This window comes from Anomaloglossus baeobatrachus, chromosome 11 (assembly GCF_048569485.1).
Source record: "Anomaloglossus baeobatrachus isolate aAnoBae1 chromosome 11, aAnoBae1.hap1, whole genome shotgun sequence".
Taxonomy (NCBI): Eukaryota; Metazoa; Chordata; class Amphibia; order Anura; family Aromobatidae; genus Anomaloglossus; species Anomaloglossus baeobatrachus.
In genome coordinates, this window is record NC_134363.1 from 184,984,717 (window position 1) to 185,008,948 (window position 24,232).

General features: G+C 51.9%; 1 protein-coding gene across 1 annotated transcript in view; it reads right to left on the reverse strand.

The window, feature by feature from the left end:
* LOC142257151 (uncharacterized) overlaps positions 1 to 24,232 on the reverse strand; it is a 91,931-nt gene that overhangs the window by 61,261 nt on the left and 6,438 nt on the right. Inside the window, exons 5-14 of the mRNA XM_075329267.1 lie at positions 22,109 to 22,329; positions 20,502 to 20,648; positions 19,868 to 20,032; positions 19,551 to 19,702; positions 18,224 to 18,392; positions 17,135 to 17,243; positions 16,846 to 16,991; positions 15,889 to 16,014; positions 15,620 to 15,799; positions 4,913 to 5,137 (exon numbers count right to left, since the gene is read on the reverse strand). Coding sequence (XP_075185382.1) covers positions 4,913 to 5,137; positions 15,620 to 15,799; positions 15,889 to 16,014; positions 16,846 to 16,991; positions 17,135 to 17,243; positions 18,224 to 18,392; positions 19,551 to 19,702; positions 19,868 to 20,032; positions 20,502 to 20,648; positions 22,109 to 22,329 — 1,640 coding nt within the window. The remainder of the gene's footprint in view (positions 1 to 4,912; positions 5,138 to 15,619; positions 15,800 to 15,888; positions 16,015 to 16,845; positions 16,992 to 17,134; positions 17,244 to 18,223; positions 18,393 to 19,550; positions 19,703 to 19,867; positions 20,033 to 20,501; positions 20,649 to 22,108; positions 22,330 to 24,232) is intronic.

Here is a 24,232-nt window from a genome sequence, read left to right on the forward strand (position 1 = left end):
AGAAGGTAAGGAGATATCCTGATTGAGATGAAAGGGGGATACCACCTTAGGGAGAAATTCCGGAACCGGACGCAGAACCACCTTGTCCTGGTGAAACACCAGGAAAGGGGCTTTGCATGACAGCGCTGCTAGCTCAGACACTCTCCTAAGTGAAGTGACTGCAACTAGGAAAACCACTTTCTGCGAAAGGCGTGAGAGAGAAATATCCCTCATTGGCTCGAATGGTGGTTTCTGAAGAACCGTCAGCACCCTGTTCAGATCCCAGGGTTCTAACGGCCGCTTGTATGGAGGGACGATGTGACAAACCCCCTGCAGGAACGTGCGTACCTGTGGAAGTCTGGCTAGGCGCTTCTGGAAAAAACACAGAGAGCGCCAAGACTTGTCCCTTAAGGGAGCCGAGCGACAAACCCCTTTCCCAGTCCAGATTGAAGGAAGGACAGAAAAGTGGGCAAGGCAAAAGGCCAGGGAGAAATACCCTGAGCAGAGCACCACGACAGGAAAATTTTCCACGTCCTGTGGTAGATCTTGGCGGACGTTGGTTTCCTAGCTTGTCTCATAGTAGCAATGACGTCTTGAGATAACCCTGAAGACGCTAGGATCCAGGACTCAATGGCCACACAGTCAGGTTGAGGGCCGCAGAATTCAGATGGAAAAACGGCCCTTGAGATAGCAAGTCTGGTCGGTCTGGTAGTGCCCACGGTTGGCCGACCGTGAGATGCCACAGATCCGGGTACCACGACCGCCTCGGCCAGTCTGGAGCGACGAGGATGACGCGGCTGCAGTCGGCCCTGATCTTGCGTAACACTCTGGGCAACAGTGCCAGCGGAGGAAACACATAAGGGAGCTGAAACTGCGACCAATCCTGAACTAAGGCGTCTGCCGCCAGAGCTCTGGGATCTTGAGACCGTGCCATGAACGCTGGTACCTTGTTGTTGTGCCGGGACGCCATGAGATCGACGTCCGGCACCCCCCAGCGGCAACAGATCTCCTGAAACACGTCCGGGTGAAGGGACCATTCCCCTGCATCCATGCCCTGGCGACTGAGATAATCTGCTTCCCAGTTTTCCACGCCTGGAATGTGAACTGCGGAGATGGTGGAGGCCGTGGCTTCCACCCACAGTAGAATCCGCCGGACTTCCTGGAAGGCTTGCCGACTGCGTGTGCCGCCTTGGTGGTTGATGTATGCCACCGCTGTGGAATTGTCTGACTGAATTCTGATCTGCTTGCCTTCCAGCCACTGCTGAAACGCTTTCAGGGCAAGATACACTGCCCGTATTTCCAGAACATTGATCTGAAGCGAGGACTCTTGCTGGGTCCACGTACCCTGAGCCCTGTGGTGGAGAAAAACCGCTCCCCACCCTGACAGACTCTCGTCGGGGGACGAGAGGTGAACTCTATCTTGTAACCGTGAGACAGAATGTCTCTCACCCAGCGGTCTTTTATTCGTGGCAGCCAGGTGTCGCAAGAGCGGGAGAGCCTGCCACCGACCGAGGATGCGGAATGAGGAGGTCGAAAGTCATGAGGAAGCCGCTTTGTTAGCTGCCCCTCCGGTGGTCTTTTTAGGACGTGACTTAGACCGCCATGCATCAGAGTTCCTTTGCTCTTTCTGAGGCCTTTTGGACGAGGAGAATTGGGACCTGCCCGCGCCCCGAAAGGACCGAAACCTCGACTGCCCTCTCCTCTTTTGGGGTATGTTCGGTTTGGGCTGGGGTAAGGATGTATCCTTTCCCTTGGATTGTTTGATGATTTCATCCAAACGCTCGCCAAACAATCTGTCGCCAGAAATTGGCAAACTGGTTAAGCGCTTTTTGGAAGCAGAATCTGCCTTCCATTCCCGTAGCCACAAGGCCCTGCGGAGTACCACCGAATTGGCGGCTGCCACCGCCGTACGGCTCGCAGAGTCCAGGACAGCATTAATAGCGTAAGACGCAAATGCCGAGGTCTGAGTGGTAATGGACGCCACTTGTGGCGCGGACGTGCATGTGGCTGCTTCAATTTGCGCTTGACCTGCTGAGATAGCTTGTAGCGCCCATACGGCTGCGAATGCTGGGGCAAAAGAAGCGCCGATCGCTTCATAGATGGATTTCAACCAGAGCTCCATCTGCCTGTCAGTGGCATCCTTGAGTGAAGCCCCATCTTCCACTGCAAGTATGGATCTAGCCGCCAGTCTGGAGATTGGAGGATCCACTTTGGGACACTGAGTCCAAACTTTAACCACGTCAGGTGGAAAGGGATAACGTGTATCCTTAAGGCGCTTAGAAAAACGCTTATCTGGACAAGCATGGTGATTCTGGACTGCCTCTCTGAAATCGGAGTGGTCCAGAAACATACTCGGTGTACGCTTGGGGAACCTGAACCGGAATTTCTCCTGCTGAGAAGCCGACTCCTCTGCTGGAGGAACTGAGGGAGAAATATCCAGCATTTGATTGATGAATGCAATAAGATCGTTCACTATGGCGTCCCCGTCTGGAGTATTAAGATTGAGAGCGCCCTCAGGATCAGAATCCTGATCAGCTACCTCCGCTTCATCAACTCGAGATTCCCCTCGCTGAGACCCTGAACAATATGATGATGTCGAGGGAAAATCTAAGCGAGCTCGCTTAGTCGGTCTGGGGCTGGGGTCTGTGTCAGAACCCTCAGCCTGGGATCTATGAGATACCCCGGGAGGACATTGTTGGTCCAACTGAGGGGGGCCAGGGAACAAAGGTTCAACAGAGTCCCTGTGCTGAGATACCGGCCTGTACTGCAAGGCTTCTAGTATCTTAGCCATAGTCTCAGAGAGTTTTGCAAACTCTGTCCCCGTCACCTGGACATTGTCAGCAGGTGGCTCCCCCTGGGCCCCTCTTAGCAGAGGCTCTGGCTGAGTAAGTGTCACAGGGCCCGAGCACTGTATACAATGAGGGTCAGTGGAACCTGCCGGCAGCGGGGTCGTACATGCGGCGCAGGCAGCATAATAAGCCTGTGTTTTGGCACCCCTGCCTTTTGTGGGCGCCATGCTATTATCTTCCCTGAGCAACACAATAGGGTATATAGCCAGAAATCAACTGTGCACTATACAGTGTAAAATAAACATATAATGTTACACTACTGCACAATGGGGCTAGCACCACAGGTGCTGCTTACCACCCGCTTAAAGCGGTTGTGAGGCCACCAGAGTCCCTGTCTGGGTCTCCCAGATTTTGTCCCCCTCTGCAGCGTCCGAGGAGCTGACAGGAATGCGTCCTGAGGAGAGGAGGGAGCCGTGGGCGTGACCCAGAAAGAGCGGGAACTGGTGCCTGCACTGTGCACAGTGAGGGGAGTGGAGTATGCAAAGCATGCTCCAGCCCTCAGTGCTGCTCGTTCTGTGCAGCGTCCCGCCCTTCCCCTGCCTGTCAGGGCTATGGGCGGGAGGAAAGGAAACTAGGCCGCAAAAAGCCGGGGACTCTAGTAATAAACGCGGCCGCCGTAAAAGCGCGGCCGGCGTGGAAGTCCCCGGCGCACTACAAGTCCCAGCCGCGCCGCAGTGTTTCCAAGGCAGCGGCGGTCAATGCGGCAGTCCCTATACATAAACACACTCAGCAACGCTGAGTGTGTAATGGCACATATTAACCCGGTCAGCTCCGCGGTCCCCGGTGCACTAGCACACCCAGCAAAGCTGGAGTGTTGCTGTGCGCGGTCCCCACGGGGACACAGAGTACCTCCAAGTAGCAGGGCCATGTCCCTGAACGATACCCGGCTCCTATCCAGCAGGCTCCACAGGAGTTGTGGATGAAGCACGGTCTCATGTGCCTGGAGACCGATAGGATCCCACTTCCACCAGAACCCTGAGGGGGATGGGGAAGGAAAACAGCATGTGGGCTCCAGCCTCCGTACCCGCAATGGGTACCTCAACCTTACAACACCACCGACAAGAGTGGGGTGAGAAGGGAGCATGCTGGGGGCCCTATATGGGCCCACTTTTCTTCCATCCGACATGGTCAGCAGCTGCTGCTGACCAATCTGTGGAGCTGTGCGTGCGTGTCTGACCTCCTTCGCACAAAGCAAAAAACTGAGGAGCCCGTGGGAGCACGGGGAGTGTATAGGCAGAAGGGGAGGGGCTTAACACTTTTGAGTGTAATACTTTGTGCGGCCTCCGGAGGCATAGCCTATACACCCAATTGTCTGGGTCTCCCAATAGAGCGACAAAGAAATAAAGAAAACTCTTTGAATGAGAAGGTGTGTCCAAACATTTGTTCTGTACTGTATATATATATATATATATATATATATATATATATATATATATGTACATATACACACACATATACATATATACATACACGTAACCATGACGAAATTTTCTGTTATAGTCAGAACAAGACAATTGTTAACTATTGTTCAATACATAACTTTTTTAGATATTTGGGCTGGCATTTCTTCAGTTCCCTTTTTGTGTATTCCATCATTTTTGTGCATATGAGCCATACATATAGCATTTTGATTATAGGTGTAATCTCTGTGCACATAAGGCTTAGTTCACACACAGACACTGCTCTCTGCTGAACACTATGTCGAGGTTTCTGTTTCAAATTCCAAAAAACAGGATTCCGACTGGAGTCATGAGAAGTTATGATGTAGCTATAAACCATGTAATTATCTCACATATAGAAGATAAACATCCAAAAACCAGAAAAAAACAGTCTCTAAACACAATTTATATTTCTAAACTATTAAAATCAGTATATGTATTCAGTTAAAACCATATAGGATATGCCCACATAGTCTAGTACCAGACAAATGTCATAGCTAAGGATATAGGCAAACATGAGGCGGTTTAGGTTGGAAGACCTACAGCTGGTCCCGGCACCACGGTCCGTATTCAGACCAACATTTGGATGTGTGAAATCCACTTTGCACAGTAGTTCATTAAATGTCATAAAATATGTTCACGTACCAGGTGGGCACTCGTAGCCAGGTCTGCAGGGGATGCCTATAATGTTGACCTCCAGAGTGATTGCAGGGTTCGGGCAGTAATATCCCGGGGGGCAGAGCTCACACTCCTGAGCGGATGAAGCTCCTGATCCAGTTCTTACAGTACCAGCAGGGCAGGTGAATGGGTCACTCGTCCCCGGGCACCAGTACCCTGGGGGGCACGGATAGTCTTCATACATAACAGTACCTAAGGTAAAAAATAGGAATAAGTCTATTCAACAACTACAAAGACATAGTGGTTATTCTTATGAGGTTAAAGGGATTCAACCCTGTTACAGCCGCCTTTGAGCAGCAATGAAAAGTAATTAAATCCCAGTGAAAAATATAATAATAAAAAACAGAAAGAAGGGAATTTTGTTTACTTACCGTAAATTCCTTTTCTTCTAGCTCTAATTGGGAGACCCAGACAATTGGGTGTATAGGCTATGCCTCCGGAGGCCGCACAAAGTATTACACTCAAAAGTGTTAAGCCCCTCCCCTTCTGCCTATACACCCCCGTGCTCCCACGGGCTCCTCAGTTTTGGTGCAAAAGCAAGAAGGAGGAAAAAGAATTATAAACTGGTTTAAAGTAACTTCAATCCGAAGGAATATCGGAGAACTGAAACCATTCAACATGAACAACATGTGTACACAAAAAAACAGGGGCGGGAGCTGGGTCTCCCAATTAGAGCTAGAAGAAAAGGAATTTACGGTAAGTAAACAAAATTCCCTTCTTCTTTGTCGCTCTATTGGGAGACCCAGACAATTGGGACGTCCAAAAGCAGTCCCTGGGTGGGTAAAATAATACCTTGTAATAGAGCCGTAAAACGGCCTCTTCCTACAGGTGGGCAACCGCCGCCTGAAGGACTCGTCTACCTAGGCTGGCATCCGCCGAAGCATAGGTATGCACCTGATAGTGCTTCGTGAAAGTGTGCAGGCTCGACCAGGTAGCCGCCTGACACACCTGCTGAGCCGTAGCCTGGTGCCTCAAAGCCCAGGACGCGCCCACGGCTCTGGTAGAATGGGCCTTCAGCCCTGAGGGAACCGGAAGCCCAGCCGAACGGTAAGCTTCGATAATTGGCTCCTTGATCCACCGAGCCAGGGTTGATTTGGAAGCCTGTGACCCTTTACGCTGGCCAGCGACAAGGACAAAGAGTGCATCCGAGCGGCGCAGGGGCGCCGTACGAGAAATGTAGAGTCTGAGTGCTCTCACCAGATCTAACAAGTGCAAATCCTTTTCACATTGGTGAACTGGATGAGGACAAAAAGAAGGTAAGGAGATATCCTGATTGAGATGAAAGGGGGATACCACCTTAGGGAGAAATTCCGGAACCGGACGCAGAACCACCTTGTCCTGGTGAAACACCAGGAAAGGGGCTTTGCATGACAGCGCTGCTAGCTCAGACACTCTCCGAAGTGAAGTGACTGCTACTAGAAAAACCACTTTCTGCGAAAGGCGTGAGAGAGAAATATCCCTCATTGGCTCGAATGGTGGTTTCTGAAGAACCGTCAGCACCCTGTTCAGATCCCAGGGTTCTAACGGCCGCTTGTAAGGAGGGACGATGTGACAAACCCCCTGCAGGAACGTGCGTACCTGTGGAAGTCTGGCTAGGCGCTTCTGGAAAAACACAGAGAGCGCCGAGACTTGTCCCTTAAGGGAGCCGAGCGACAAACCCTTTTCCAGTCCAGATTGAAGGAAGGACAGAAAAGTGGGCAAAGCAAAAGGCCAGGGAGAAATACCCTGAGCAGAGCACCACGACAGGAAAATTTTCCACGTCCTGTGGTAGATCTTGGCGGACGTTGGTTTCCTAGCTTGTCTCATAGTGGCAATGACGTCTTGAGATAACCCTGAAGACGCTAGGATCCAGGACTCAATGGCCACACAGTCAGGTTGAGGGCCGCAGAATTCAGATGGAAAAACGGCCCTTGAGATAGCAAGTCTGGTCGGTCTGGTAGTGCCCACGGTTGGCCGACCGTGAGATGCCACAGATCCGGGCACCACGACCGCCTCGGCCAGTCTGGAGCGACGAGGATGACGCGGCGGCAGTCGGCCCTGATCTTGCGTAACACTCTGGGCAACAGTGCCAGCGGAGGAAACACATAAGGGAGCTGAAACTGCGACCAATCCTGAACTAAGGCGTCTGCCGCCAGAGCTCTGGGATCTTGAGACCGTGCCATGAACGCTGGTACCTTGTTGTTGTGCCGGTACGCCATGAGATCGACGTCCGGCACCCCCCAGCGGCAACAGATCTCCTGAAACACGTCCGGGTGAAGGGACCATTCCCCTGCGTCCATGCCCTGGCGACTGAGATAATCTGCTTCCCAGTTTTCCACGCCTGGAATGTGAACTGCGGAGATGGTGGAGGCCATGGCTTCCACCCACAGTAGAATCCGCCGGACTTCCTGGAAGGCTTGCCGACTGCGTGTGCCGCCTTGGTGGTTGATGTATGCCACCGCTGTGGAATTGTCTGACTGAATTCTGATCTGCTTGCCTTCCAGCCACTGCTGGAACGCTTTCAGGGCAAGATACACTGCCCGTATTTCCAGAACATTGATCTGAAGCGAGGACTCTTGCTGGGTCCACGTACCCTGAGCCCTGTGGTGGAGAAAAACCGCTCCCCACCCTGACAGACTCGCGTCCGTCGTGACCACCTCCCAGGATGGGGGTAGGAAGGATTTCCCTTTCGATAATGAAGTGGGAAGAAGCCACCACCGAAGGGAAGCTTTGGTCGCCTGCGAGAGGGAGACGTTCCTGTCGAGGGACGTCGGCTTCCTGTCCCATTTGCGAAGGATGTCCCATTGAAGAGGACGCAGGTGAAACTGCGCGAAAAGAACTGCCTCCATTGCTGCCACCATCTTCCCCAGGAAGTGCATGAGGCGTCTCAAGGTGTGTGACCGACCTTGAAGGAGAGATTGTACCCCTGTCTGTAGTGACCGCTGCTTGATCAGCGGAAGCTTCACTATCGCTGAGAGGGTATGAAACTCCATGCCAAGGTATGTCAGCGATTGGGCCGGTGTCAGATTTGACTTTGGAAAATTGATGATCCACCCGAAACTCTGGAGAGTCTCCAGGGTAGCGTCGAGGCTGTGTTGGCATGCCTCTAGAGAGGGTGCCTTGATCAACAGATCGTCCAAGTACGGGATCACCGAGTGACCCTGAGAGTGGAGGACCGCTACTACAGTAGCCATAACCTTGGTGAAAACCCGTGGGGCTGTTGCCAGGCCGAACGGCAGTGCCACGAACTGCAGGTGTTCGTTCCCTATGGCGAAGCGCAAGAAGCGCTGGTGCTCTGGAGCAATCGGTACGTGGAGATAAGCATCCTTGATATCGATCGATGCAAGGAAATCTCCCTGGGACATTGAGGCGATGACGGAGCGGAGGGATTCCATCCGGAACCGCCTGGTCTTTACGTGTTTGTTGAGAAGTTTCAGGTCCAGGACAGGTCGAAAAGACCCGTCCTTCTTTGGGACCACAAACAAGTTGGAGTAAAAACCGTGGCCCTGTTGCTGAAGAGGAACAGGGACCACCACTCCTTCTGCCTTCAGAATGCCCAGCGCCTGCAGAAGAGCCTCGGCTTGCTCGGGAGGCGGGGATGACCTGAAGAATCGAGTCGGGGGACGAGAGGTGAACTCTATCTTGTAACCGTGAGACAGAATGTCTCTCACCCAACGGTCTTTTACCCGTGGCAGCCAGGTGTCGCAAAAGCGGGAGAGCCTGCCACCGACCGAGGATGCGGAGTGAGGATGCCGAAAGTCATGAGGAAGCCGCTTTGGTAGCGGCACCTCCGGTGGTCTGTTTAGGACGTGACTTAGACCGCCATGCATCAGAGTTCCTTTGATCTTTCTGAGGCCTTTTGGACGAGGAAAATTGGAACCTGCCCGCGCCCCGAAAGGACCGAAACCTCGACTGCCCCTTCCTCTGTTGGGGTATGTTCGGTTTGGGCTGGGGTAAGGATTTGATGATTTCATCTAAACGCTCGCCAAACAATCATTCGCCCGAAATTGGCAAACTGGTTAAGCGCTTTTTGGAAACAGAATCTGCCTTCCATTCCCGTAGCCACAAGGCCCTGCGGAGTACCACCGAATTGGCGGCTGCAACCGCCGTACGGCTCGCAGAGTCCAGGATAGCATTAATAGCGTAAGACGCAAATGCCGACGTCTGAGTGGTTATGGACGCCACCTGTGGCGCGGACGTGCGTGTGGCTGCGTCAATTTGCGCTTGACCTGCTGAGATAGCTTGTAGCGCCCATACGGCTGCGAATGCTGGGGCAAAAGAAGCGCCGATAGCTTCATAGATGGATTTCAACCAGAGCTCCATCTGCCTGTCAGTGGCATCTTTGAGTGAAGCCCCATCTTCCACTGCAAGTATGGATCTAGCTGCCAGTCTGGAGATTGGAGGATCCACCTTGGGACACTGAGTCCAACCCATGACCACATCAGGGGGAAAGGGATAACGTGTATCCTTAAGGCGCTTAGAAAAAACGCTTATCTGGACAAGCATGGTGATTCTGGACTGCCTCTCTGAAATCAGAGTGGTCCAGAAACATACTCGGTGTACGCTTGGGAAACCTGAAACGGAATTTCTCCTGCTGGGAAGCCGACTCCTCCGCCGGAGGAGCTGAGGGAGAAATATCCAACATACGATTGATGGACGCAATAAGGTCGTTCACTATGGCGTCCCCGTCCGGAGTATCAAGGTTGAGAGCGGCCTCAGGATCAGAATCCTGATCAGCTACTTCCGCGTCATCGACCAGCGATTCCCCTCGCTGAGACCCTGAACAATATGATGATGTCGAGGGAAAATCTAAGCGAGCTCGCTTAGTCGGTCTGGGGCTGGGGTCTGTGTCAGAACCCTCAGCTTGGGATCCATGAGATACCCCGGGAGGACATTGTTGGTCCAGCTGAGGTGGGCCCGGGAACAAAGAATCAACAGAGTCCCTGTGCTGAGATACCGGCCTGGACTGCAAGGCTTCTAGTATCTTAGCCATAGTCTCAGAGAGTGTTGCAAACTCCGTCCCTGTCACCTGAACAGTGTTAGCAGGTGGCTCCCCCTGGGCCCCCCCTAGCAGAGGCTCTGGCTGAGCAAGTGCCACAGGGGCCGAACAGTGCAGACAATGAGGGTCAGTGGAACCTGCCGGTAGCGGGGTCGTACATGCGGCGCAGGCAGTATAATAAGCCTGTGTTTTGGCACCCCTGCCTTTCGTGGGCGCCATGCTATTATCTTCCCTGAGCAACACAATAGGGTATATAGCCAGAAATCAACTGTGCACTATACAGTGTAAAATAAACATATAATGTTACACTACTGCACAATGGGGCTAGCACCACAGGTGCTGCTTACCACCCGCTTAAAGCGGTTGTGAGGCCACCAGAGTCCCTGCCTGGGTCTCCCAGATTTTGTCCCCCTCTGCAGCGTCCGAGGAGCTGACAGGAATGCGTCCTGAGGAGAGGAGGGAGCCGTGGGCGTGACCCAGAAAGAGCGGGAACTGGTGCCTGCACTGTGCACAGTGAGGGGAGTGGAGTATGCAAAGCATGCTCCAGCCCTCAGTGCTGCTCGTTCTGTGCAGCGTCCCGCCCTTCCCCTGCCTGTCAGGGCTATGGGCGGGAGGAAAGGAAACTAGGCCGCAGAAAGCCGGGGACTCTAGTAATAAACGCGGCCGCCGTAAAAGCGCGGCCGGCGTGGAAGTCCCCGGCGCACTACAAGTCCCAGCCGCGCCGCAGTATTTCCAAGGCAGCGGCGGTCAATGCGGCAGTCCCTATACATAAACACACTCAGCAACGCTGAGTGTGTAATGGCACATATTAACCCGGTCAGCGCCGCGGTCCCCGGTGCACTAGCACACCCAGCAAAGCTGGAGTGTTGCTGTGCGCGATCCCCACGGGGACACAGAGTACCTCCAAGTAGCAGGGCCATGTCCCTGAACGATACCCGGCTCCTATCCAGCAGGCTCCACAGGAGTTGTGGATGAAGCACGGTCTCAGTGCCTGAAGACCGATAGGATCCCACTTCCACCAGAGCCCTGAGGGGGATGGGGAAGGAAAACAGCATGTGGGCTCCAGCCTCCGTACCCGCAATGGATACCTCAACCTTAACAACACCGCCGACAAGAGTGGGGTGAGAAGGGAGCATGCTGGGGGCCCTATATGGGCCCACTTTTCTTCCATCCGACATGGTCAGCAGCTGCTGCTGACCAATCTGTGGAGCTGTGCGTGCGTGTCTGACCTCCTTCGCACAAAGCAAAAAACTAAGGAGCCCGTGGGAGCACGGGGGTGTATAGGCAGAAGGGGAGGGGCTTAACACTTTTGAGTGTAATACTTTGTGCGGCCTCCGGAGGCATAGCCTATACACCCAATTGTCTGGGTCTCCCAATAGAGCGACAAAGAAATACCCTGTAAACAATTTACAAGCAGCCAGCAAGTGACCGCTGCAGCAATCAGTGGCTGCAGCAATCATAAGTCACACCTATTGGTATCATGGCTCAGCCCTTATACTGCTAGTACCCTACAAAGGCCAGGAGGTAACGCTAGAGACCCTGCAATGGACGCAGTTAGTATCAGTTCTGTAGTATTTTCTGAGATGGAAATATATATATATATTTTCAATACACTGGATTAACTCATTCAGCTTCCAGAATAACTGGATATATTCTCCCTTCTGCAACACTGATTGTATTGCACGATTCAGGGGGCCCAAAGCTTGGTGCGGTTTGAAAGAAACCGGTCAGCACATTTCACATGTACACGATTGTGCCAGTCATACTGCTTGATGTATCAACACTAACAAACTGGAGGGTCAAAATATGTGCATTTTCTTAACCTTGCTTTACTATCTATATGTCCTTAAATTTTGTAACGCATGATTTCAAGATTTGTTAACTACAAAACCTAATAAAAATCATTTGAATGAGAAATGTATTTTAGTAGTCATATGCAAAATAGGTTAGAAGTTCACTGGGGGCGTGCCATTGCACTTAGAATAAATAGTCTAAGTGCACAGACACACCCCCAGTGCACAGACACGCCCCCAGTGCACAGACACACCCCCAGTGCACAGACAAGCCCCCAGTGCACAGACACGCCCCCAGTGCACAGACACACCCCCAGTGCACAGACACGCTTCCCAGTGCACAGACACGCTTCCCAGTGCACAGACACACCCCCAGTGCACAGACACGCTTCCCAGTGCACAGACACACCCCCAGTGCACAGACACGCCCCCAGTGCACAGACACGCTTCCCAGTGCACAGACACGCCCCCAGTGCAGACACGCTTCCCAGTGCACAGACACGCCCCCAGTGCACAGACACGCTTCCCATCCCAGTGCACAGACACGCCCCCAGTGCACAGACACGCTTCCCAGTGCACAGACACGCCCCCAGTGCACAGACACGCTTCCCAGTGCACAGACACGCCCCCAGTGCACAGACACGCCCCCAGTGCACAGACACGCCCCCAGTGCACAGACACGCCCCCAGTGCACAGACACGCTTCCCAGTGCACAGACACACCCCCAGTGCACAGACACGCTTCCCAGTGCACAGACACGCCCCCAGTGCACAGACACGCTTCCCAGTGCACAGAGACGCCCCCAGTGCACAGACACGCCCCCAGTGCACAGACACACCCCCAGTGCACAGACACGCTTCCCAGTGCACAGACACGCCCCCAGTGCACAGACACGCCCCCAGTGCACAGACACACCCCCAGTGCACAGACACGCTTCCCAGTGCACAGACACGCTTCCCAGTGCACAGACACGCCTCCCAGTGCACAGACACGCCCCCCAGTGCACAGACACGCCTCCCAGTGCACAGACACGCTTCCCAGTGCACAGACACGCTTCCCAGTGCACAGACACACCCCCAGTGCACAGACACGCCCCCAGTGCACAGACACACCCCCAGTGCACAGACACGCTTCCCAGTGCACAGACACGCCCCCAGTGCACAGACACGCTTCCCAGTGCACAGACACACCCCCAGTGCACAGACACGCCCCCAGTGCACAGACACGCTTCCCAGTGCACAGAGACGCCCCCAGTGCACAGACACGCCCCCAGTGCACAGACACACCCCCAGTGCACAGACACGCTTCCCAGTGCACAGACACGCCCCCAGTGCACAGACACGCCCCCAGTGCACAGACACGCCCCCAGTGCACAGACACGCTTCCCATCCCAGTGCACAGACACGCCCCCAGTGCACAGACACGCTTCCCAGTGCACAGACACGCCCCCAGTGCACAGACACGCTTCCCAGTGCACAGACACGCCCCCAGTGCACAGACACGCCCCCAGTGCACAGACACGCCCCCAGTGCACAGACACGCCCCCAGTGCACAGACACGCTTCCCAGTGCACAGACACACCCCCAGTGCACAGACACGCTTCCCAGTGCACAGACACGCCCCCAGTGCACAGACACGCTTCCCAGTGCACAGAGACGCCCCCAGTGCACAGACACGCCCCCAGTGCACAGACACACCCCCAGTGCACAGACACGCTTCCCAGTGCACAGACACGCCCCCAGTGCACAGACACGCCCCCAGTGCACAGACACACCCCCAGTGCACAGACACGCTTCCCAGTGCACAGACACGCTTCCCAGTGCACAGACACGCCTCCCAGTGCACAGACACGCCCCCCAGTGCACAGACACGCCTCCCAGTGCACAGACACGCTTCCCAGTGCACAGACACGCTTCCCAGTGCACAGACACACCCCCAGTGCACAGACACGCCCCCAGTGCACAGACACACCCCCAGTGCACAGACACGCTTCCCAGTGCACAGACACGCCCCCAGTGCACAGACACGCTTCCCAGTGCACAGACACACCCCCAGTGCACAGACACGCCCCCAGTGCACAGACACGCTTCCCAGTGCACAGAGACGCCCCCAGTGCACAGACACGCCCCCAGTGCACAGACACACCCCCAGTGCACAGACACGCTTCCCAGTGCACAGACACGCCCCCAGTGCACAGACACGCCCCCAGTGCACAGACACGCCCCCAGTGCACAGACACACCCCCAGTGCACAGACACGCTTCCCAGTGCACAGACACGCTTCCCAGTGCACAGACACGCCTCCCAGTGCACAGACACGCCCCCCAGTGCACAGACACGCCTCCCAGTGCACAGACACGCTTCCCAGTGCACAGACACGCTTCCCAGTGCACAGACACGCCCCCAGTGCACAGACACGCCCCCAGTGCACAGACACACCCCCAGTGCACAGACACGCTTCCCAGTGCACAGACACGCCCCCAGTGCACAGACACGCTTCCCAGTGCACAGACACACCCCCAGTGCACAGACACGCCCCCAGTGCACAGACACGCTTCCCAGTGCACAGAGACGCCCCCAGTGCACAGACACGCCCCCAGTGCACAGACACACCCCCAGTGCACAGACACGCTTCCCAGTGCACAGACACGCCCCCAGTGCACAGACACGCCCCCAGTGCACAGACACACCCCCAGTGCACAGACACGCTTCCCAGTGCACAGACACGCCTCCCAGTGCACAGACACGCCTCCCAGTGCACAGACACGCTTCCCAGTGCACAGACACGCCCCCTTGCACCCCCCAGTGCACAGACACGCCCCCAATGCACAGACACCCCCCAGTGCACACACCCCAAGTGCACAGACATGCCCCCAGTGCACAGACACGCCCCCAGTGTACAGACACGCCCCCAGTGCACAGACACGCCCCCAGTGCACAGACACGCCCCCAGTGCACTCACAGTCTGATGTTTATATGGCTTCTATGCTAGATTTCTCAACACTTGCACATTTACAAACAATTTACCATTTCTATTGGGGAAGAAGGGCCTATACAGTTAGGCCACTACCTCCTTATGTAAACATATGTCACCTTCTTTTTAAGAAAATGGTTAAACAAGTGAAAACCCCTCCCCCTCATAATCTATAGGGGTCCCAGAGATTGTGCACTACATGTAGAAAACACTGATAACTAGTCTATATTCTTTGTATACTCACATGTCTATTAATCTCTCTATTAATCTATCTTTCTATATATACAGTACACTGTGTAAGATGGAGATCAGTATGTCTCACAGAGGAGGTGGAAAGCTGGATGCCTGCTCTGGTACCTGTAGTGCCAAGAGACTTCTTAAGGCATTCCAGGGGCAGGTTTTATCGATAGCAGGAGAGACGGCAGGTCTGAAAATTAACATACCTTTGCCCACGAGTGCGTCTCATATGTTAAAATGGTGTGTGTTTGTTTGACGCATGGTCAGTGTGTGGAGGTTGTTATACCTCCAGGAAGGAACCGCTGAGAGAGGATTCCTCTCCTCATCCTCTCCTTATCCTGACTTGGGGCAGTGTGTGCAGGTTGCTGAGAACTCCACATGGATACTTTTGGGGGGGAAGTGGTATCTGAGCCTGTGCAGGTGTACTGCGAGTGAAATGGACTGAAAACAGTATCATGTTCCTTGAAGCCAGAAAAGGGCTTATGTTCTGATGCTGGAGAGTAGGCTTGTGTGAAATAAACCTGCTGGACTTTTAAAGTGAAAGTGTTCTTGACATTACCTTGAGAAGCAAGTGGAGCAAGTAACCCCATCACAACAATAATATATATATATATATATATATATATATATATATATATATATATATATATATATATATTATATGTATTATATATAGATGCTGCTGTTTCTAACCTTTTGGTTTGCAGTAATATCCTGGGGGACATGGCTGGCAGTCACTGGCTCTCTCCGCTCCTGTTTGGGCCCGGTACGTGTGCACAGGGCACTCCTGTGGTTCTCCTGTATGTCCAGCATTGGTCTGATTTCCTCCACTGCAGTAATATCCCAGAGGGCACAGAACAGGCACTGGATTTCCTAATTTTAGAAATATTTATTGCTGTGATCATCAAAGGATGTCAATGGTTTATTAAACAAATATAAGTATAATTAAACTGTAACGGCACCTTCTTTACACCAGTATCCTCGGGGGCAGGAGACACAGTCCTCGGGTTGCCGGCCCCCCGGAGAGCTTCTTACTGTACCAGCAGGGCATGGGGTGGGCAACATGGCTCCTTCCTGACAATAAAACCCTAGAAAAATGAATCATGAGGGACACAACATAAGACGTTGAGTAAGAGGATGGTTGGTGGTTTTCACGAATTTTGATGGGATTTACTAATACAGTCAAGTCTATTGAAGAAAAAGGACTGGAATAGCCGGATTCTCATATGTCTCATAGAGAATAGATATAAAAGTAATAGAAAGTTGCAAATCTTGATGAATATCTTTTCCTCGGATGTGGAGGTTTCTTTTATGATGGTGTGTTACATTCCGGACAGGTTTTTTTTTTGCTTTTTTACTGCAATCCCTCCTGTTTTTAGGCTATACACTTTCTAGGGGGCGCTAGTGCAGATTTGTTGCTATCGTAACTCTTTTGCAATGTACGATGTCATGTGCGGATGAAAGCTCAATTAGACCCATTGCTTTTAGCTGGTGCCGCAGTCTGTACTGGCGTTAATACCAAAGATTAAGTTTTCACATTTCTCCCAGAACTTGCAGGAGCCTCCGAGAAAAGGGAAGATTTCCTGGAAAAGTCGGCAAATCTGGGTGCAAACGATTCACAAGCCATGAAGACAGGGGTAAGTAACAAGAATAGAAGAGATCTGGCATAAAAAAGGGGCATGGCTATATTGTTAAAAAACATATAAACTCTAAGGGCCTACTGTGAGTGGGGTGAGCATATCCCCCTCGGAGGGCCGGTGCAGTATGTGTGATCCACACACATCATAACTACAATGTAGGATTAGGAAATATTTCTGTTTTGTCAGATTTCTAAAACTTGCACCCCTCGCACCCTTATAGGTTTGGTGTTCCTCCATGTGGCCTTTACAATTTTATTAATAGACGATGGCACTACTCACCTGGCGGGCAGACCCCCGCACACATCTGCCCCCAGCTACACTCAGTTAGTGAGCTCCGGCTGAAGTTCTGGACGTACGGCGTGTATTCTGAACTGCCGGATATGCAGAAATGACCGGCCGCACAAGGTCCCTGCACCTTCCCTCCCCTGTGCATTAGGAAGGGCAGTGGGTTAGGGTATGCTCACATGTGGTATGCTTATTGCAGATGATAATATGATCTATATGTGTTAAAGGGGTGCACAAATATCTGCCACAAGTGCAATCTACGGCTCTGACACAGGGCACTTACCTGCAGTAGTGTCCCGGGGGGCACAGGAGACATTCCCCCTTCTCTCTCAGACCATTCACTTCAGGAGGTGTATAGGTCCCATTAGGGCACGATACAGGAAAAAGTGTCCCTAGTAAATATAAAATGGTAACGTGTCCAATAAATACATATATTATTTGTATTATAAGATGCACTTTTACTCCCAAAAATGTGGGAGGAAAATGAGGGGTGCATCTTAAAATCCGAATGTAGCTTACCAGGGGGATGGTGGAGAGGGGTCACAGGAGGCAGGACAATGCTGTGCGGCGGGCGCTGCTCTGTGCTGGTGCTCGCTGTGGGCAGAGAGGCTCGGGCACGCAGTGAGCACCAGCACAGAGCAGCGCCCACAGTCCCAGCACAGAGCAGTGCCCACTGCCCCAGCACAGAGCAGTGCCCGCTGCCCCAGCACAGAGTAGTGCCCCGCTGCCCCAGCACATAGCAGTGCCCGCTGCCCCAGCACATAGCAGTGCCCACTGCCCCAGCACATAGCAGTGCCCGCTGCCCCAGCACAGAGCAGTGCCCCGCTGCCCCAGCACATAGCAGTGCCCGCTGCCCCAGCACATAGCAGTGCCCGCTGCCCCAGCACAGAGCAGTGCCCGCTGCCCCAGCACAGAGCAGTGCCCGCTGCCCCAGCACAGAGCAGTGCCCGCTGCCCCAGCACAGAGCAATGCCCGCTGCCCCAGCACAGAGCAGTGCCCGCTGCCCCAGCACAGAGCAGAGCCCGCAGCCCCAGCACAGAGCAGCGCCCACAGCACCAGCACAGAGCAGTGCCCGCTGCCCCAGCACAGAGCAGTGCCCGCTGCCGCTGCACAGCGCCGTAGTGAGCATCTGAGCCCACCTCTGCAACGCCTGCAGCATTGACCTGCTCCATCACCGGCGCTGCCTCCTGTGACCCCCGCTCCACCACCGCTGCTGCCCCCCTATGGTAAGACACCACCAGATTATAAAACAGACCCCATATTTTTTTTCTTATCTCTAAATTTGTGGTGCGTCTCATAATGTGGTGCGTCTTATAAAACAAATAATATGGTATACAGCGGCATTATATAACACATAGAGACTAACACACACCTGCAGGGCAATAGGAATGTGACGGGCATGGGTGCGGGTCACCAGCCACTGCCTCCTGGCAGTAGAATCCTGGCTGGCAAGGGGTGCAGGAATGAGACCCGGTATTTGGCTGGTACTGTCCAGTAGGGCAGGGTATAGGATGAGATGATCCTGCAGTGCAGAAATGACCCTGGAGAAGATGGAGAAAAAAAAAGGAATCTTGTCAAGAGTTGAACAGTAAAAACAAAAAGTTCTGCAACTCTCAAAAAAATGTGTGTTGAAGCCGCAGGATGGTCAGTGAATGGAAGGATGATATACAACGCCCATCGCAGATATAAACACTGTTTGATACCATTTATCCAACATCTCTCAGGTCCTGAACTAGTTTTTCATTTTTGTCTGAATCTATAGACTGCCAGCTCCTATTGTCTAATAGGGTACCCTGTGTACACTGATAAAGTAGTATCGGTATGGATAGAGCTCATAAAGAGCTTAATGTCACTTACCAATTGCTGTCCTGGTTGGTGGGAAGAGAAAGGACATGACCACAGGCCCCGACGCACGTTTTGCAGTCCAGAGGAAGTCCTCTGCGAAACGTGCGTCGGGGTCTGTGGCTTTATCTCACAAAGAATAATATTCTGGTTGAGTAACTCGATACTACTGAATGCAACATAGGGACCCACTCAGAGGTTCGCCTTAACGTGGCAATGGCTTCATAAAGTCTGATCAGAATGTTTAACTAAGAACCTCAAATTCAGGTGCATTAATTTTTGCCTAGCGGCTTTAGATCAACTATGATTTTTGGATGTGTGGGCCATGTCTTTTTCTACAACTATGTTGTGATATTACTGAATGCTTCTCTTTGGTGAGGAGGTCACTCTGGATGCAAAGTTTTAAAATCTCATTCCAATTTCCTTATGTGTCAGGGAACGACGTAGATAAACAAACTATAAACTGCAATTATCATAGCTAAAAGCAGGATAAAACTACAACATGCGCAGGTGTGTGCTCTGCAGCTGGTGATTATTACCTGTCCGGTCCTGTAAAGCAAACCACCTGCTGAAAACACATTTACTAAAGCCTATGTGTATATGTACACATCAATAGGACACATTTAATTAGGTCTAATATTTAATTATTTTTTTTTTACGGGAAATGTAGTTTTAGCACTGCACCCCCGTCATTCTCCTGGCCAGCCCCCTCATTTATAAAGGGAAAGCACATCATAGCAATGTGATATGGAAAAAAAAAACATCTTAAAGTGACAGAGCAGCTCATTTCTTTCTGACGCGGCTCAGGACACAGAAATGCACAATGTACAGGCGGTGATTTTCCGATTTTCCATTACCTTCGGGCACAGGAAAGCAGTGGGGTTGGTAGAGGTGAAGTTCCCGGGGCAGAAGAATCCAGCGGAGCACAAACCTGTAGGTGAAGTCAGGCCGGCACTGGCACAAAAATGCCCAGCATAGCATGGCACACAGCTGTCCATGGAGGAGCCACCTGCAAAAAGACGGTTCAGAGGCTTCATGGAGATACCGTATCGAGGACCAAGAACCAGGACTTAAGGCATCTCTGCATCTCTCTGCTCATTATGGAAGAATATAGAGAAATACAGGTGAATAGTCCTGACCCCTGAAATGAAGGGTCTGGGGAAGAAGCACACACCTGTGATATTTTTCAGCGTGCCGACCGGACAGGGTTTTGGAAAAAGTGTTCCTTCTGGGCAGTAATGACCGCTAGGACAAGGACCATTGAGTGGAAAGCGGGTGGTCTTCTGGGGAATATTGTCCGCTGCTTCCCCTTCACAGTAATATCCGGCAGCGCACAGACCTGTGCACAGAACGGGGATGAGATGTAAAATCAGATACCCTATAAAAATGTACAGACCCTTTCACTATTACTAGATATAGTAGACATAAAACATGATAATGACCCGCACCATGAGGGATCCAATATAATCTACTTACAGGGAACCGGTCAGGATGACCTTAGTATGCAGAATAGCCTGAAAGTGCATTGGGGGCGTCACTACCAGACTTTTTAATTGTTGCACTAGGACCTCTACGGCCATATTCATAGTGTCAGTATATATCTATCTATAGCTCTATCTATCTATCTATCTATCTATCTATATATATATATATATATAATATACATACATATATATACACAAACACACATTATCCTGTGGATATAACTACAGACAATACAGCAGAAGAATGCATGCAGATCTGCAGAGAAGACTGAGCTGGTGTGGAGGTGATGGCCACACAATCAGCGATACTGCTGAACACTTTACCATCGGGCTCGGAGTTGGCTTCTCCGCGGCAGTATCTCCCCGCTGGGCACCTCTTACATGCTGCAAGTGTCAGAGCCCCCTCTATAGGATTGAAAGTGCCAGCCGGGCATGGGCTTGGTGCTGCAGTCATAGCCGGGCAGTAATGACCTAGAATAGAATATTTATTCATTTATATAGCACTTTACATACATTGGCAACTCTGTCCCCATTGGGGCTCACAATCTAAATTCCCTGTATGTCTTTGGAGTGTGGAAGGAAAACGTAGAAACTGGAGGAAACCCACGCAAACACGGGGAGAACATATAAACTCCTTGCAGATGGTGTCCTTGGCGGGATTTGAACCCAGGATCCCAGCGCTGCAAGACTGCAGTGCTAACCACTGAGCCACCACAAGACTGCCGTGCTAACCACCGGGCCACCACAAGACTGCCGTGCTATCCACCGAGCCACAAGACTGCCGTGCTAACCCCTGAGCCACCACAAGACTGCAGTGCTAACCACTGAGCCACCACAAGACTGCAGTGCTAACCACTGAGCCACCACAAGACTGCAGTGCTAACCACTGAGCCACCACAAGACTGCCGTGCTATCCACCGAGCCACAAGACTGCCGTGCTAACCCCTGAGCCAACACAAGACTGCAGTGCTAACCACTGAGCCAACACAAGACTGCAGTGCTAACCACTGAGCCACCGTGCCGCCCGCTAGAAGGATGAAATGTTGAATTGCACGCTCTTTATATGGGTTACTCCAATGTATTTTACTGGTTCTGTGATAGAATCTGCTCAACTACAGAAGCCAATCTACAGCAGAAACAGAGGAGGCCGTGCTAGAATCAGAGCAATGTCTTTATAGTGCAGGTCCGGTCATTAGAGAGATAGAGAGGACTTCAGATAGCAGCATAACAAAGTCTACCTGTAATCGGTGTCATGTGTGAGGAATATCACTATTTCTGTTCATTATGTCACTTGTAGTCTGCATTTTTCACCACTTTTCCAGTGTGTTCTTAGTTTCAGTTGTCTCTGAGCTAGTGGGTGTAAACAAGATGCAAGGATGTTTCCCCCTAATCAGCACACACAGGCATGAAAGATTCTCTATATAGTACGCTTCCAGAAGCAGCAGCAGCATGGAGGACATTATACACCAGTAATGAGCAGTGTAACTGTAACTGCAGCTCTGGGGTGAGATAAATGCTTACTAGAAAGCAATAGCATAAAGAACAAGAACATTATACAGTAATACTGAGCAGGGTAATTGTACATCCAGCTCTGGGGTGAGATAAAATCTTACTAGAAAGCAGCAGCATAAAGGACAAGGACATTATACAGCAGTACTGAGCAGTGTAACTGTAAATCAAGCTCTGTGGTGCGATAAACTCTTACTAGAAAGCAGCAGCATGGAGGACATTATACAGCAGTTCTGTGGATTATAAATTCTGATGATATATTATAATGCTGTACCTATAAACAGGGGTTTTTACAATACAAGAAAGACTACATAGTTATCACGTATAACCAGACCCTGCGGGGTGTGCGGTCCTTCCATATATATCTAGCACAGATATTGTCCTGGAGTTCAGCCTCTCCATGGTCTGTAAGTCCCACTTACCCCGGGGACAGCTCACTGGCTCCACGGTGGACACTTGCATACAGCTACTCCCAGCAGGACACGGCAGACACATACTGGAGCCAGACATAGGGCTGAATGTTCCTGGGTCACATGGGATCTCAATACTTGTGCCACTGGGGCAATAGTACCCAGGAGGGCAACGATATCCATGAAGGTCATCTGAAGGGCACGACACCGAGCTGCCTTCCTTACAGACGTATCTGAGAATGGAAAAAGTGGCTTTAAATCAACAGAAACGTCTAAAGAAAATGTCTGACATTAGAAAGAGAAAGAAATGTGCAGGAAAAAATGTCAATTTTTGCACAGAGCAACTGCAGCAAACTATAGTGCAATATATGAAAACACTATCCACAGCCACAGAGAATATTCTGGGGGGAAAATGTGACGCCCTGGACTAGTCAGGTCGTCACAGGGTTCTGCGCAATCTTTCTCTGTGCAGGGCTCAACCCCCCATGGTCCTGGGTCCCCATCTTGCGGTACTGCCTCCATCAGCATCCACAAATCCTAGTTAGTTATACCTCACACCATACCCTGTCAGGCACACCAGTGGGCTGCTGAGCTGGAATAGGGCCGCCCACCTAGGGGTCAGGCAGGGAGGTGGGAGGTGACAAGTCAGTCGGCTCCAGGGGAGCAAAGAGAGCGGTTAGCTCCTGGGGAGCGAAGTGTGAGGAAGCTGGGAGTTGAAGTTCCCAGAGGAAAAGCAGATTAGGTCGCAGACGGTGGTCTGGACCCGGTCGTGGGAGATTGTGACTGGGTGCTTGGCTAGGCTTGGAGGATAGCCAGCAGCCACAGTTCAATAGCTGGGCTGGGACCGAAGTCACGACGGGGTACACGGACCCTAGGTTGAGGAGAAGCTTCAAGCAACCGTGCAATTAACCTGCGGAGGACAGGGCCTATATGGACTGTTCCCACGAAGCTCAGAGATCGGGGGCACTAGCGCAACAAGGAGGATAGGGCTTTCCAACCAAAGCAGCCCATTGAAATCCCAAGCGGCAGCTCCTGAGAGCAAGCTCCTCTGCTACTCCTAGCAGGGAGCGGGGCCCGGAAAGCTCTAAGCTGACGGGCCACGAAGGACACTCTAAAATACGGTGCCAGGAGGCAGGCTCCGGACCACCAGTAGAAGACGGGACCCGGACGAGCTTCCCAAGAGGGCAGCGGCACCCAAAGACTTGGTTTACTACGTTGTCAGCGTCTGCTTTCTTGCTGAGTGAGTGCCTGATTAACCCCTGCTACCAGCGAGCCTGAGCTCCCCCTGCACCCCCATCCCTCCATCCGGGGTCCTGGGGCTTTTCCCTACCCGTGGAGGGTAACGTCATCTGGCTGCACCACTCCATCACCCCGGGTACTCCCAATGGCAGCAGCGGTACTCCCTATTACCACACACCATGGGTGGCGTCACAAACTATATATCTCCCCTGTAAATACCCCCCTCTTTCATTTGAGTGTGGCCCCGAGCCCCCGGGTCCGGAGACCCTCGAGCCACGAGTAATCACCCCCGGATCCGAGAGGTTCGACCGCTGCAGGAGCGGCACAAAAATCAGTTGCTGTGGATCAAGAGACAGGAGACATACTGATAGGATTATTTCAACTGTCAAAAGAGACTAAAATCATTACAGTATGGGATCATAGAGGATTCTTTCTGTGAGGTAAAACATTTCACTGTCCGTTTTTAAAAAATATTGTACCTCAAAGAAAGAATAATTTTGTGATGCTGTGATGTAGTGTTTGTATTCTCTTTGGTGATCCCTTGCTGTAATGTCTGCATACTCGTCTATCTCCTCCCCGGCCCAGGAGCTGTGGTATGATCAGGCCATGTCCCTGTACAGTCAGACACAGCCATTACACAGTACACAGCAGGGACACATATACTGTATATAAGATTATCTCAGTACACAAACATTTTATGTAAACACATCCAATTGTGGAAATTATTATTATTCCAAGATCTACTGATTAAAATGAACTGTGTTTGCGGGAAAACCCTTTAACTGCCAAAAGGGATGAGGCGACTGCAGCGCTGTACATCTGATGAGGCTACATTGTGTAGATCAGCGTCTTGTCTGTATTCTGTTAATGACTTCAGAGGCCGCGCTGACAGATCCA